The following is a 17,007-nucleotide window of genomic DNA, read 5'->3' on the forward strand; positions in this document are numbered from 1 at the left end:
TAGATCAGATGGAAAGAATGAGTGAATAATTCAACAAGTAGTAGCCACTTAAACATATAGAAAGCCACTTACCAATATCTACATTGCAAATTATCTTTTATAGAGAGGGTTAAGGTGAGCAATGTTTTACATTCTGTGCTGTAGGAATCCAAATACAGGCTGTCAAAAGTAACATCAACCATATTTTCCAGATTGACAACAAAGTTTCACCTTGGCTGTTTGGTCCAAGATGTTCTGTCTTCACATCCTTTTCAGAGCAGTGTGGTTAAAACGATTGTGCAAATGTTTGAATGGTAAACACAAAGAGAAGAACCCAAGTGCTCAGTAATTTTCAAATACAATAAATCAAATGAACTTTAAGGTGTTCTTGAGTCTAAAAAAAAAACTACTCATTGAAAAGAAACATTCTTCAGGCACAATAGTTTGGGCAAATAGAAGAGGCATGCTAAAAGCCTTAAGTCAGTCAGGCGTGGTAATTGAATGTTAAAAATGCCGACCTCACGGGGTCTTCAGGGCGGAAATAATGAAAACAAATTGATGACAGCTGGTTCACTATATAGACAATCCTATGGAAAAAAAAACAAAATTGCATCACATAATGGAATGATCACAAACAGAGGAATACCTTCATTATCCATCCATCCATTACCTATACCTGCTTATTTTCTGCTGTTGCCAGTCTATCACATGGCTGAGGCCCAGACAACCACTTTCACTCTCACATTAATACCTATGGGAAATTAGGACACCCCCAGTTCACCCAAATTGTATGTCTGTGGACTCTGGGTGGAAGCCCATGTGGGGTAAATATGACATCTTCACACAAAAAAGCTCCAGCTGGCCAGCCTATCGATTAAAACTTGCTGTGAGGTGAGTAGCTACTGCAGCACCCTGTTGACCCATACCATGTCACAATGACATCAAGACAAAGAGTCGGTGGCTCTGTGACGCTATACTCAGGCATAGTTAGCAGGGATAATGCTTACTATGTTCATTATCTTAGTTTGGTGAGTTAGCATGCTAATATTTGCTAATGAGCATAAACACAAAATACAGCTGAACCTGATGGGAATGTCATTAGTTTTGTATGTATTTAGATGTAAACCAAAGTCCCAGATATGGTACTTATGAAATCACCAAAGTGCTCACAATTGATCCTGAGGGGGCTTTAATGTCTTTATCAGATTTCATGGCTATCCAGCCAATCGTTTAGATATTTCACTAAAAGCCAAAAATGTCAACCTCATGGTGATGGGAAAGGAAAAACCAGTAGGATTCATCCTCTGGAGACCATGAATTTCTGCAAATAATTTCATGGCAATCCATCCAATAGTTGGAGATATAATAGAAATATTTCAGTCTAGACCAAAGTGGTGGATTTACCAACTGACCGACAGAATGGGTTTCCCATTCCTAGAGCTATGCCGCTAGAAGGGCTCAAAACAACAATGAAACAAAGCAGACCATGCAGTATAAAGGGAACTCCATCAATAGATACAGTCATGAACAATGTTTATATAAAAGAGTTTATTGATTTACTTCTGTGAATTGCTTATATAGTAAACCAAGGTTTAATCAATTTGACCTATTGAAGATCTACTGAGGTTGAAAGTGGTCAGCATTTTTGAACATTAAAGATTTTAAAAAAATGAAAGACCCTTCTCTTTGTTCTACCTCAGGGTGCCAGAAGAACATTTCTTCAGAGCGGAAAACTTTGGTGATTTATTAAACAAAACGAAAGACAGCGGATGCTCTGGTAATCCTTACCCTTGTGCTGAAAGCCCTGAATGGGCCGCCGTCTGCTTGTTCAGTGGGGAAGGATATGTTGAAATCATGGCCACAAGTGCCAGAAGCAAGACTGAGGTGTTCAGTTGTGTAGATCCAGTGAGTCCCGCCGGTGTGATCAGCAGATGGTTCCAGTACATAGGATCTGCCTTCAAGAGATATTAAACCCCTGCAGACAGAGGAAGAGATGCATGGAAAGCTCATTCAGAGGTTTGACAAGATGACATGTCAATTTTTTAATAAATTGAAAATAATCGGATATGCAGCAAATAAAGAAACTACAACATTCATTTTTGATTTGTCTGAAATGAAAGTGGTCCTGAATTATGTGCGACATCCAAATATTACCAGAAAAGATTATACATCATTAGTGGTGAGCGCACTCATCAGTTAATATAGTGCGGTGCAATAATGGTGGCTACCACTTGAATTAATAGTGCTTAGTAGTAGTGCCTCTTAGTGTTCCCATTGATGTGTTCCCCGTTTCCTCTTTCTTCACTTTTCTCATATTTAAATTCTGTGATTTAAAGTGACATCCTCATGCACTGAGTCTGGATAAACTGCGAGATTCTCACAAACCTTGCACAATATTCACAACCACATGAACTCATACTAAATCCCCCAAAAGCCCCAGCGCTGCCAACCCAAACCAAGAACAATTTGTCTCGGTGAGCAGGCCAAGTAGTGTGTATCTCTCTGTCAAAAAAAAGTTCTGTGCATCTGTCTTTAAGCCGACAGGTTGCAGAAAAACTGATATAAATAAATAAATAAATACATATAAAGCCCAAAGTCAACAGCAAGGGCTTCACAATCAGGAGAATCACTCCGCATAGGGTGTAGACGTTTGGCTGTTTTAAGAAAACATTCCTGACGGCGTCCAGTGATATTACTGCAATCATTACTCCTGTTTGACATCTGCAAACAGAGCGTTTCCAACACTGAAACTCCTCACTTGTCTAAAGCCTCATAATATGTCAACTTTACTGTATTTCAACAGTATATACAAGGTGTCATCTCAGTTTACTGGTAAAGTGAAATTTATTATTTACTGAGTTCAGTTGACATGCCATTCCTCAAGCTTGAGACTTATGACTTGGACTCAAGTCAGACTTAAAGGGAAACTTCGGTACTTTTCAACCTGGACCCTATTTTCCCATGATTTTGTGTCTAAGTGACTAATGGAGACAACAATTTTTGAAATTGGTCCAGTATTGAGCGAGAGCTCTGCAGCCGGCAGCAGTGTAATGTAATCCTTTGGGGCAATAGCGCCCCGTCAATGCACGTCCACTAAAAGTGCTTGTATTTGCCACTGATAGGCTCGGATTTTTATTATAAGTGTCTGACAACATCATGGAAAGGACCATACAGAGAAATAAAATGTTTTTCTTCAACTTTCGCTTGATCCGGTCTGTTTGTTACTGCATCTAACCAACTCTCAAGGAGAAGTCTCGTTCTGAAATCTAATGTTGAGTTGTTGTCGTAATTAGCTAAATATTCAGCCATGACTTTGAGGATCTTTAGATAATGCAAAGCTATGCTTTCTGTACTCCAACACAACATACTCCTCCTAGCTCCTTTCTCCAACTCAGTCATTCAGTTCAGAGCAAGACTTCTCCTTGAGCAAGACTTGTTTAGACACAATACAGACATACATTGCTGGTGCACTATTGCACCGTCAGATTACAGACCGTTTCGCAGCTGCCGGCTGCAGAGCTTTCGCTCAATACTGGATCAATGTCAAAAATTGTTTTCCACATTAGTCACTTAGACACAAAAAAATGGGAAAATAGGGTCCAGGTTGAAAAATCCTGAAGTTTCCCTTTAAAGGTTTATTACAATTTATTACAAACTGAGTGAATTTTGTAGTTTTGTCAATCATTTGAATGGTTTCGATAACATTGTGCCACCAAAATAATTGATTAGAGAGGTTGTAAACAAGGCAACAGTTTAGCCAAAATTATCTAAACCCGTTTATTTGGGTTAGATATTCTGGAAGGTAAAACTTGATCCAGGAAGTTGTTGTGGATGTTTATAACAGACAGTCTGGTTAGGATTTTTACTGTTCACCTTCATTCTCTGTGCCAAATAACTTTGGCTAAGATAGGGGTTTGTTTAAAACCTGTGAGATTGTCGGACTGCTCCTGTTTCTTGCCCTATGAGACTTCTTTTCAGCAATGTGGACAGTGAGGCAAAATGAGTTGGACTTGACTGCTGTGAAATTTGATTCATTTGAGACCTAAGAGCAACAACCTTGAAGTCTCATTCTCACTCGGTAAAACCCTGGACCAATAAATATAATTAACACAGAAATAGACAAGCCACACACAGTGAATATGTAATTATTAGGCCTAGGCCTTTAAAGAACTGGTGTCAGCTTCTATATCCAAAAAACTCAATCAACAAAGCTTTTAAAGGAAGATGTTCAAATGTGTCATTTTCATGGTCAGCATTCAGAGATCTGAAAGATTTGCAGCTTGATTTCTAATTTGCCTATGGAGACCTGGGACTGGTCCTAAGGGCTTGAGACCTGACTTGAGACTTGGTCTGACAGACTTGAAACATGATCTAGACTTGACTTGAACTTTCAAGAAACTTAAAAACAGCTCAGTCATTCTCCTAAGACACCAAAGCAGGGAGAGTTGTTAAAGAGACAGCTTTGACTTTGGGCTATGGGCTATCTAACTGTTTCTGTAGTGTATCACTAAGACACTAGACCAGAGGCATTGCCATGATAAAAGTGAAACACATTCTAACACACTTACTTAATCCCAGCACAGGTACTGAGGCTGACGTCTGAGTTGGCATGACCCTCCACCTCACCGTGGTAGTAGCAGTTTGCCTGAGGGAGCACAAACAAAAAGACTTCTAGATTTAAACTCCAAGACAGGAAGAATGGAACCAGTGTGAAAAAAAACATGTGTTCAGGTTTAACCACAGTTCAACAACACCAGTCCCAGCGGATAACTTTGAAATATGAGCAAATTAACTCAGGGGGAATAGTCTTTTGCAGGGTTAGCAGGAGACATTCCCACTCATCACCACAGGCTAATGATGGTTGAAATCTGCGCAGTTTCACATTTCCCAGCACAATCTTTACTTGCTGCTGCGTTCCCAGGCATTACTAGGTACCCGGTTTCATGGACCACCTGTCAAGCTGCAGCAGCAAGTAAAGAAAGTGAATTAAACCCATGTTTATTGAAGCAGACCTGGCAGCGAGAGGGTGGGGAGGAAGTGTCTGGTTTATTGTGAAAACAGTCTTTCTGCTACGACTGGATGGCCTTGCTCAGGTGAGGTCTGACCGACAGCCCCTCTGCCACCCTGTTCTGAAAAACAAGGAAATGTGAGTTTTCCACCCCACTTTGACTGCCGCTAAATATAGAGTGCAGGCAGTAAATTTAAATGTCCAGCCTCCCTCAAGGTGGCTAACGTGCAGTGGTTGCTGATTTTGCATGTTCAGTGTCTGAATGGGTTTCTGGTATTTATGGGGATTCTTGCTTAGTCTTGCATGTCAGCATGCCATCACAGTAATTCTGCAATAAAACTGTGATAATCCAATTAACAATTTCTCACTTCTAATGAGCTAGTTCAAACAGCATTGATTATCTTATTATCTGAATCTAGTAGCCTTCAACACAATTTTAAAAGGCAAGTTATGAATAAGTGAAAATTTAAAGCTGAATTAATCAATATTTTTATATCAAAAAATGATCAAATGTTGTACTACTTGTACTACTTGTAATACTTGTAGGAGCATTTTAATGTATTTCAGCTCATTATTTTGGTTTATGGCCAGCAACTTTACTGTTAGATTCAGTCTCATGTTCCCATCAGCATAGTTTCCAGCCCCAGCAGGTAGCTGTTGTCAGCAAATAGTACACCACCTGCCCAGCACCAAACAGCTAAAAGACAAAACTAGCTGAAGACCAAACCACAGCTAAAAAAAAAAAGAGTGAATATTTGACACAGATCCAAATGAATGCTAATGTTGCTCCTGCTCTTGTTTGCTCGATGTCTAATTAGGCAATTGTTTGCTAACGCGTTCACAATAATGACTTTCTACTATGATAATATTTCACTGTAAGACAGTCAGTGCTACATTACCAACTTGGACCCAGATCCAAAATGGCAACAATGTCTCCTAGAGAGTATTTTTATATACTATTCCAAAATGTATTTGGCAAAACAGTGTATTGCATTTATGTATTGCATTTACAAAATGCAAAACAGTCACAGTGTAAAACGTAATTTCTGGGAGACGGGGTTGAAATGGATTTGGATATCTGTCCCCAACCCTATCCCCAACAACATAATATCTTATTCAGAAGACATTTGAGATGCGGACCCAAAGCCTTGAAAGCCTCCACCTATTTGGCCACTTTCCATATCTCTACCTAGAGGTGTCTGAAAGAGAACAATCCATTATAGCCAAGTAACAAAGTGCAAAGACAGGACAACCCATTAGATGAAATATGAAATTTTAGCATAGTGGGGAGGAGCAGGGCTGGATTTAGTGCACTGAGTTAATGCTATCACCTCATGTTTCTTTGATGAGATCATGACTGTGATGCATTGATATAAGGGATATGAATAGATTTTCTGTTTCTAAGGTTTCTGCAGAAAGAAATGAGGAAGGAAAGTGCTTACGCATTCATATCTGAAATCAGGAAGATTAATAACTAATACCCAGATTATTGTAGGAGGCAACCTCGGGTGTGAACATTACATTGTTTGTCATAACTAGGTATTTATTATTCCAAGTTAACTCTTTAATATCCATGCTAGTGATTCATATTCCCAATAGATGGCTTTTGTTACAGCACATGGCACTCATTTATTGTATTATACGTGGACTGGGATTGGGTTTAGTAAGAAAAGGAGAGGACATAAAACAGACAGAGGGAACTGAAGGAGGGTTGACTCACGCTAAAGTCACTCACAGCAGTACCTTGCCTTTGACACACAACTGAACCCTATATCCCTTGCCCAGATCACTATATCAGTCTCCTCCCTGCCGGCAGGACAAATAAATTAACTACGGATCAGGCTCACAAGTTCTGGTTGTTTCCAGTAAAAAGACCCTCCCATGAAGAACTGGCTGTAGTCAGGAGAGAGGAATGAGAGCAGAGATGGATTATGAAGGGTATCCTGTTCTCAAATTGGTAAGACTTTGTGCAGGTATAGTGGTTTACTGTCAGTAAAATTACACATCTTCCCATCATTGGTCCACCCATCTAGTGCTGAAATGATTTGCAAAAAACATGTTGACAAACATGTTGCAAAAATCCCAAATGTTTGCTAGTTTCAGCTTCTTAAATGTGGGGATTTGCTGCTTATCTCGGTTTCACATGTGTTTAATTTGAATATTCTGGACTGTTTGTCCTTGAAAATTGCATTTTTCCTTATTCTCAAACATTTTATAGAGTCAATGACTAATCAATTAAATAAACTGCAATTTGCAGCCCTTCACCAATGTATCCATCCATTCATGCCATACCTTAGCTAGCTAAGCTATGGACTCTCACTGTCTCAGAGCCCACCCTGAGCTGACCCATTCCAACTCCTTCATTGTCTTCATGCTCTGGAATTGCAGCAAATTCTGATATGCAGGCCGAGCCCAGTCGGTGATGGTCCAGCTCTACTCTCACAGCCGTCTCAAATGGAAAACATTGTTCATCTTACTGTGTGGGTTGGACATTATTGAATTACATTAATCTCCGCTTTTGTGGATTTCAGCTATAAGTAGGCCAAGCGTTTTGTACACAGACCGCACAAGCTGTCTATTATTATGCTTTCTGGTTATATGAACAGAAATTACACGAGTAATTGCTTTCTAAACTATAGATGATCAAATCCCTGAAATCAGGCAAACAGGTGGAAGCTTTTGAGGCATAGAAACTGTTCTAAGTAGACCGGCTACATCATACAAATTCATCATAGTCTTGCTTTTTCTGAACCTGAGAATAAATATCCTTTCATAAAGGGATATTTATGGAATCATTCAAGATAATTGAAAAACTCCACTGTTTTTCAAAGCAGTACCTTTTATTCTAGGGGAAAACCCAACTGAGCTTAATGAAGATGAGAAATACTTATTCTGAATATTCAGAATCACAACACTGAAGCAAGTCACAAGAAAGCGAAAAAAGACGAAAACTCAAACCCAGAAAAAAGAGCCCCGCAAAAACCGGCAGGTGCAAATATAATATCCATTTAATCACATAAGACTAATAACATAAATGCACAACTCTGAGTTAATTTGTGCAAGGTCTCCGTTCTGAAAAACTATTTGCTAGCCATTTTTTCATCGCCTGCTTAAAATTTCTTTCTGCTTCAATGAGTTTCAGCTACACTGGAAGCTTATTACAGTCAATTGAAGACATGTATAAAAAAGGTATTTTTGCCGATTGAACTCTGTCGTGCTGCCTCTTGTTGCATAGTTGTGATTTTCTCTGAAGCGATTGAAGTATTTGGACAGATATTTGGGGATCTCATTAGTCCCAACTTGATTTGTATGACTCTTTTTTCAACTGGCAGACAATTAAGTTGTTGAAAATATGCTGAATCAAGTCGAATATAGGGAGGTAACTTTAATACAACCCTAATTCACTTGTTTTGGGCAGTCTGAAGTTTATTTTTGATGCGCTGTGGTGTACTATTAAACCAGGAGGTGGCAGTATAGTCAAAGTGACATTGAACTAATACTCCAGCTAACATTTAGGTGTTGAATATTTCAGTCAGTGTGACTTCTACGGTGCACTTAGTTGTTCACTAATTCAATATTTTCTTGCAGACCTGCGTAACAAACTTTTTTTGGGGGGGGATGTTTTTAAGCTTATCTATTATAAAAGACTTGAGCTGTTCCCTAAAACTGAATCTGTTCACCGACCTCTGTCCACCTTTTATTTCATCAAATATGAATCTGTTAGCCCACGAAGCAGAAAACAAAAATGGGCCCACTCACCTACACGCGCTTCTTTATACGCAAGACTGCTCAATTCCAGGTGGTTTCAAAAGTGGGTCTAATTACAGCATCATTTTTTTCTTGACGTCATCAGTGACCCTAATAGGAGCACAATGAAGCAGAACCTGACAAGAAGAAGAGGTTGATGTTGGTGAATGCTGGCCTTTTCCATAAAAGGCCAGCATTCAGGAGCGCCTCGGTAGTCTACTTGTTAAGTGGCATGCCACATTACCGCAATGTCTGTGCTTCAAATCCGGCAGTGGTTCTTTGTTGCATGTCATACCGCACCTCTCTCTCCCTTTGTTTCCTGTCATATCTTCACTGTCATTATAATAAAGGAATAAATTCCCCCCCCCCCCAAAAAAAATGTACACAGTAAATAAAATATATATATATATATATATATATACATATATAGGCCAGCATTCAAAAGAGCTATTGGGGAGGTGATCAAGAAGAGAACATCACAGACTCAAGATCATAAGTTTATTGAGTCAGCTTTAATAAAAAAAAGACAGAAAATTAAAAAGTTGTTAAAAACATACCGTGAAGTTGTGAGAGCCTGTGACTGCACTGCCGTCTTCCAGGTAATGGGTTTCTGTATAGTTACTTGCAAACAGCCCCCTAGAAAGGATAAACAAAGACAACAAACACTCAGAAGTGACCCTAAGGGGCTTCATCCAAAAAAAATCAATCACAGTGTCTTAAGCCGTTCCACCACTGCCAGACCTGCATGGAACATAAACAGCCTGATGTGATTTAAAACTTAACCCTGCTTTAGGAGAGCATAAATTGAACTGAGCAGCTGTAGGCATCAAGAAAGAAAATAGATAAAAAAAGGGGCTGCTGTGACGTATTCAATTAAACTGCTTTCACACCACATGCAGGCACCGTGAACAGGCATTCAATATCAATCCATTCTCATTCCCTGTGATGCAGCAGAACAGTAATTAGCTTACATATTTTACTGACAATACTGCAGCAAATAATAAGCAGATGAACATAATAATATAATCTGACAAAAATGGCAATAGTGAAATTGTGTTGACAGGAAAACTATGAAGAAATCATTTTAAGTTACAGATGGGAATCAATAACCCTATAAAGTGACTCTCTGAGGTTACCCAGTGATCCATTTACAGTTTATGCCTAGAGAGGACAATAAATCAACACAGCAAATCTTTGCTGCAGGCTTTCTTCCTCCTGCTGTAATAATTGGTGAAAGCGCAGAATAAATTCAGGGGTCGATACCATGTGGGGCTGTGGAGATTACCACAATACCTGAGTAATAAGGTACCTAACCCTTTTTTCCCTCTAATTTCGACCAAGTGCTCACTTATCTCCATCACAGCGAACTCAGTTTTGTCATTACTGCTTCACAATCAAAGCTTTCGACCAGCCAACCACTGTAAGGCTTTTATAGTGAAGTTGCAGCTTCCTGTACTATCAGTTAGCATGATGTTAGCGGGTGGGTGCCAACCAAGCAACAACTACCACTGCTTGAGGCTGAAGCCAATGAGAAAGTACCTCAAAGTGCAGTACCACCTACGGCCACTAGATGCTGGGTCCAATTGACTCCTACTCAAAAAAGCATCAACTTCTCTCTAGAAATACTAAGTCAGTCATTTTTTTCACTGTTGTTATGGTCTCAATCATTAAATTCAGCCCCTATAATAAGTGGTGATTTTTGGAAATTATTGCTCTGTATAAGATTTGAAGACTTATAGTAGCTTTGATGTCTGCCGTGTGGGTTTTGATTGACAGCTGTGAATGACAGTTCACTCTCCTGCTGCTCTCCCTGGCTCCGGGACTCGCACTTGTTGGACTATTGTTGCAATATTTTGGTGAGTTTATGTTACTTGATTATGATACCTGCCATGTTAGAACAGTTTAGCTAAAGTAGCTAACAATGTCCCAAGTGTGCCTAGTAAGGCAGCGTTCTTCGTCCATTTTATATGCAGTCCATGGTGCAAAATATGCCTTTTTGTAATAAAGATGTGGATCTTTGAACACTTGTGTAAAATTTTAAATATTGCAGGGAGAAATCATAAAAGAAGAAGAAACAGCTACAATGAGCTACCAACACATCACCAAGTTAAGCAATACTTTTTACTGTGTTCGCGTTTTATGGAAAATAACTGACATTGTACCCATATCTGGAGATCTCATGACAGTTGTTTGTAGGTGGCTATGGTACATATGTGGGAATTTGTCATGCATGTTAAATACATTTTTTAAAACTTCAGGTATATCTTCGCTGAAGGACATGTATTTTCAACTGTCTCACTGGCAAAGTTTTTTTCACCAATAAATTGGTAAATACGTTTCCTCCAGCCAGCTTCAGTACTATGAGGAAGAGATTTCAAAACAGAAGTACTGTATTTGGAATGTGTTTGGAAAATACTAAACATACAGATGAACATCAGAGAGGTAGATTGTGAGACAGGAGTAGCTTGAAAAGTTTCAATGGACATTTTGTTGCTTTTCTTTTGTGCTGTGGCTATGGGTCACAATTAGTGACCCATAACCACAGCACATATTATAGCTGTTACTATTGTGAATTCAAGCACACCACAGCTGCCCACCTTCAAGAAGCAGCTAACCACAAAACTTTTAGAGCCTCTTGTAACCTTTTCTGGTGATTATTTGATTTATGATTGAGTACTGTAAATCACATACTCACTGAGCTGTGCTCTCCTATCACCATGGTGTCAAAAAAAATCTATACTGTCACAGCCCCACTACAATGTTGGCTGCCCCTCTTGTCACCCACAAAGGTTATTGAGGATCCATCCTCTTTCTGGCAGAGGGAAGGACACTCAGCTGGAGGATGAACAGCAGACAGAGAGATCACCATATGAGCTGAGATCCAAAAAAGCAATGTGGAACCCTCCTGGGTAGATTATTACAGCATGAGCATGTGTATTTATGTACATGTTTTGTGAGGAAGAGAGTGTCTATGGCCTATGTGTGTATGTACATATTGTAAAGCGATACTAATGAACACTACAGGACACCAGCAGATGGTTGGCTGGTGCTAATCCACAGCAGAGGAAGAAACCTCAGCAGGCAGCTGGATTCTCTTACTGACCTCACCGCTGACAACTCAGCTGGGAGTGTCAGCTGTAACAACCCGGGGATGGGGCTTATTTTGTTTGGGAGCTGTCAGCGTGAGACACAATGCTTCCCCGCCCTCTACTCCTCTACAGAGCCAAAGAGCTGGTAATAATCATTGGATCAAAGCGAGGCCAAAGAGTAGAGAGAGCCAAATAAAATGATGTGTTTCTTCAGTCTTAATTAGGTCTGTGCTCTCAGTCGGACACACAACCTCAACATCTGCCCACAACAGACAATTTAGAGTGGTGAGTGAGTGTGTGTGTATGTCTCTGCTCACCGCTAACGCTCCAGGAGTGTGCGGGTATGAAAGAAAATGCTGCAGACACCCATGTGTCATCCACATGTTTCATTTAGTGTTTTTTTGTGACTTTCAGTGGGTGATCACTGGGGTTTAGTGTCTTGCTCAAGGACATTAAGAGGACATTAAATCTTGTTGCATTACAACAAAGGCATTAGTATGCCACCAGACACATTTCCTACTTTCAAGTTAGCCCTCAGTTTCTATTCATTTTAATCGACTCCCTCAAGTGTTAAAGCATTCTCGAATGTAATGTTGCTTGATTACAATACTTGCCCTGTTAGCACAATTTAGCTTAAGTAGCTAACATTAGCTCAAGTAAGCTAGGGTTTGCTTTGATCCGAGGTAGCGGGGCATGTCTACAGAATGTAAAAGGTGACACCCTGCACTCTTAATTTGGAAAGTCTTGGCTCCAAACAGAAAAAGATGCAAACCAGTCTATGATTTAGATATAAATTTATTCCATTTAAGGTATGTTTAACTGCTCAGTGATGCCATGTTCTTCCTCCAGCCGGAGAAAATTAAGTTTACCCTTAGAAGGTAAATGGACTCTTTCTATAAGACGTGACAGCCTTTTCTAGCACACTTTCAGAGCCTGTCCACACTCCCTTTGGATCAATGACTACTCTGACTGTTTGCTATAACCAAATATTTGTACTGGTGTCTTCATAGTGTTTGATGATGTAATCATACTTTATATCTTGTACATTATTCCACTTGACTTGTATGCTTTTGTTTGGATACTGACTTTTCCCCTCAGTTTTTAAATGTGTTTATTTTATTGAAAGGTGTGGTCAGCATAGAGGCGCATTCCTGTTGGGTTAGACCGAGCAAGTCTCACCTCTCTGTAAGTGAACTTTCTCACTGGTAGTTTAATTCAAAACAAAGATTGACTGACCTACAAATTGGGTAAGACAAACTTTTTCTGAACCAGGACTGGAACCAAAAAGTTGCCCTGAGATCCATTCTAGTAGAAAACATCGTCCATGTGCATATCATAATATAATAATTGGAATTCTTGCACTGTAAGCAAGAAAACTCACTAGCTAACACAAAGCATGACAGAGGAAGAAAACTGAAAACAGTTCTTTACTTATTTGCTCCTTGTACATGTATTCCCAATTATTCCTGCAAACTATACTACTGTAGACCAATTCTTTGACTGGTATCCCATATGCCTACAGTGCCAACCCACTGGATATGTAACTGACTTGAATGACTCATCACTAGCATTCCCAGGCTGGTAACTCACATAGTTAGTAGCTTCATAGCATACTACATAATGGGTGCCAAGATTAGATTGACTCCTGGCAACGGCGGTTAACACTTTTACTTTAATGAGGAAAGCATTATGCAAATGTACACTGCAGAGTTAGGGGGAATTCAAGTTCAAACTCAGGTTTGAACTCAAACAAACAAACCCGGAGTGCAATCGGACTGAGATTATGTTCACTGAAATGAATAAAACTACTGGCTGCCTGAAAGGAAGGAAATCCATAAACCGCCAGATATGAGCTTGCATAATGCAAATTGCACTACACACATACACACACACACACATAAGCAAGCATACAGAGGAACACCAGGAGTACCATTTGCAACACAGAGTGAGCAAAATGTGGATACACATGGACAGAAAAGCACTCAGTGCAGGTCACCCAGCCAATAAAACATTATTTCTTTATTTATTTGATAACACTTGAGGGTGAATCCCTTCTTGCAGAGTGATGAACCATCAGCCAACTACACTGTGTGTCTAATTCCACAAGCTACCCACCCCACATGGCAACAGCAGCTCACTGTTTATCAATCAGTGGGAAGTTAATGAGGCATGGGGAAAGAGAGGGGACAGGGGTTCACACCCCCCGTTTAAAATGCATTACCCACGGGACGAGCCTCCAGCAGGGCTCCGACTGAATGACAGTAAAGTCGGCGTTGGGGAGAGGCATCATGAGTCAACAAGAAGATGCCACGTTCTGGCTGTTAATGCCCAAGAACCTGTCCCAAGTGTAGACAGGCTGACAGCCAAACAGCCACAATAACTGCCAGTGTGAGTCAACAAGAAGGAGATATGGCTGAGATTTGTGCCACTGCCGCATGAACTTGTCTTAAAAACTCTGATGGAAAAATATTTAACTTCTCTGCGTCAGTTAGACAGGTACAATACCCATAATTACAGTTATGTTTACATCTTGTCATGCTGTCTCCAGGCTGAACGAGACAAAATACCTTTTTGAAAGAAAATATATTAAGTGAGGGAAAGAGTTAGATTTGCCTGTCAGTAGATTTGACAACACAGACAGAAAGACAATGAAGTCACTTCAAACTAATCTTGAATGCCAGCAACTAAATGCCACTTCTGTTCATTTTGCATTAAATTATCATATTTTTTTTCTGTTGTATCTCTGTTCGATATTGTCAGCCCCTTCTGTCTGTCTTTGTATAGGGAAATAACAGCAGGATTTATGCTATGTCTTATCTAAATGGAATAGATTCACATACAGAATTAAATGTCACAGCTAACCATTCAAACACATTCTCTATCGTGAATGCTCTAATTGAGAAAATACGGCCACGCTAACCTCTGAAAATTAATGTCTTTGGTGATTTATCAGCAAATTCCATCTTTCTTTTACATGTGGTCCCAATTGTTAGTGTTTATTCTGCTTGTATGTAAGGAGAGTAAATGGAGAGGTGTGTGAGATATATTAATTGCAACGGGCTTGATGAATTGGAGTTAGTGTCTAATCAATCAACAGCAAAAGGGAGGTCTCATTTGTAGGTGAGTGCTGACATGACCTAGAAAGGAAATCCCAAAATGTCAAACATTCTACCTGGCAATCATGCTGGAGGAAGTATTTCTCAGCGTTTTATATGTTAACAAACATCGGTTTTCCATTGATTATGACATACGATGGTACATGTAAGTCCTGCACAAATGGTGATGTGATTATGGCAATAACTACACATCAGAGCATACGGACATGAGGCTAGCTAAGCTGAAGTCATGCACGGGTCATAAAAACACATTCTCAATGGGAGAGAGGAGAGTTCAGACTGCTTGGGACACTTTTGATCAACTCTTGGAGGAAAAACAAAGCGCTGAATTGATTATGTGACTGCGAGCCAAGAAAAGAAACGGAAATCTTATTGTGAGAAAGAAAAGCATTCCCTCAAAACTGTTGTCAGGTGGCTTAAAAATGGAGTCGCAACCATGGGGAAAATTACAGGATAGTAGAGCCAATGCGTATCATAGAATATAAAATAGACCATGTTTAAGTCAGTCGTCACAAATGGATTTTCAACTTCACGCTCTGAAAAAATCTCCCTCTTCTCTTGATAAGGTGTCAAACTAGGCTGTAAGTATACTTGAGCAAAAAAAAAAAAAGTACACAATCTGTGACAGTAATAGAAGCGCTTTAAAAAGAACATTAACTTCCTTTTTTGGAGAACACAATCTTAATTGACTTGCTATGACCAGTACATTGACACCACAGTCTTCATTACCATTGTTGGAATACAAGTTGGATCAATGTGCAGTGATTTCCCAGTCACAGGCTCCGATATGTCTCATTAAACTCAGACAACCTAATCAGGGACTTCTGGACAAATCCTAGAGTTAACTATGATAAATGAGAAGCTAGGCATTAGGCCTCTGGAGAGCAAGTAGCTCACTAGTGCTTGTAAGCCCTGTTCCATAACGGAAAATTATTCAGAACAGATGTAAATATAAACATTTAGCGCAGATGAAATCATCAAAGAAATACGTTTCTTGTAAAACTTAATCTAGGAGCTCCAATTAGTACATTACATTTCAATGGAGAGACTTGTGAGGCAATGTGGTAGTAATAATGTCCCCCTGCTTTTATGTGGCAAGTGGCAAGAACCCAGCTTCACTTGGAAAAAGCGGGGAGAAAGTGGGATCATGTGCATGAAAACCCTACAATAGTGCAACCCCCCCCCCTCAGGCCAAAAAAACCTTGTCTCTGTCTTAGAAACATTTTTTCCAGGAGCGAGGGAAGAGGGCCAGTCTTCCTGGCTGTGATCTGTCTGACATCAGGTACTGTTGCAGGCCAGTGCCAAGTAGAGCAGAGAAGCAGAATTCCCCCTGCTTACCCTGAGCTCAATGCAACTCCCAGTCTTTCACGAAGCATGTCATGAACAGAGCCGTTAGAGCATGCCAGCCAATGATTTCTGCTCAAGGAGGAGGGAGGAAGGGGGGGAAAAAAAGAGCAAAAAAAAAAAAAAAAAAGTCAAGGCAGATGGTTTTGACTTTATTTATATAAGCTGCCATGTTCAGTTGGGAGCTAACACGCAGCTCAGTGGCGCCCCTGGCTCAATGATCGACTCTCAGTCCAGCAGCAAAGACATCAAGGCAAAAATACAAAAAAATGTGTTTTGTAGCTTGTGTCAAAACAGCCAGTTGTGTTGAACATGCAAAAATGAAAGCTTCTCATGTTTATTTTACACAGAGAAAGCAGGTCGGGCTTTAAAACTCATCATAACAGCCTCATTATGATTCTTTACACCTGCGTGGCATCCCAGAGTGGTTAATTGGTCAGTGAGATGGTCAAACAGAGTAGCCATTTGCAGCAGTGGCACGCAATTATTGCAATGACTGTCACTTAGAGATTGATGTGGTTAAGCCCAAGGAATGCCCTGTGAAATCAATAAAGTGTCATCTCTGTGTAATGTCTCTGTGATGGATGAATCCACGGGATCCCAATTACAGAGACGGGATGATGAATTCCACCCCAACAATGGAGAAGATAATTGGAATTAGGGCTGAAATGCAACACTAATCTTTGATAAAATGCTAAGATAATGATGCAGACTATACTGAGAT

General features: G+C 39.9%; 1 protein-coding gene across 2 annotated transcripts in view; it reads right to left on the reverse strand.

The window, feature by feature from the left end:
* Positions 1–17,007, reverse strand: part of LOC122970830 (disintegrin and metalloproteinase domain-containing protein 12-like) — a 77,017-nt gene that overhangs the window by 28,284 nt on the left and 31,726 nt on the right. For both annotated transcript variants that reach the window (XR_006399335.1, XM_044337110.1), the window contains exons 4-6: positions 9,292–9,370; positions 4,548–4,624; positions 1,768–1,954 (exon numbers count right to left, since the gene is read on the reverse strand). Coding sequence is in view for 1 of the 2 variants with exons in the window: in XM_044337110.1 (XP_044193045.1) it covers positions 1,768–1,954; positions 4,548–4,624; positions 9,292–9,370 (343 nt within the window). In the remaining variant the exon portion in view is untranslated. The remainder of the gene's footprint in view (positions 1–1,767; positions 1,955–4,547; positions 4,625–9,291; positions 9,371–17,007) is intronic.

The sequence above is a fragment of the Thunnus albacares genome, chromosome 20 (genome assembly GCF_914725855.1).
Source record: "Thunnus albacares chromosome 20, fThuAlb1.1, whole genome shotgun sequence".
In the NCBI taxonomy this organism is placed as follows: Eukaryota; Metazoa; Chordata; class Actinopteri; order Scombriformes; family Scombridae; genus Thunnus; species Thunnus albacares.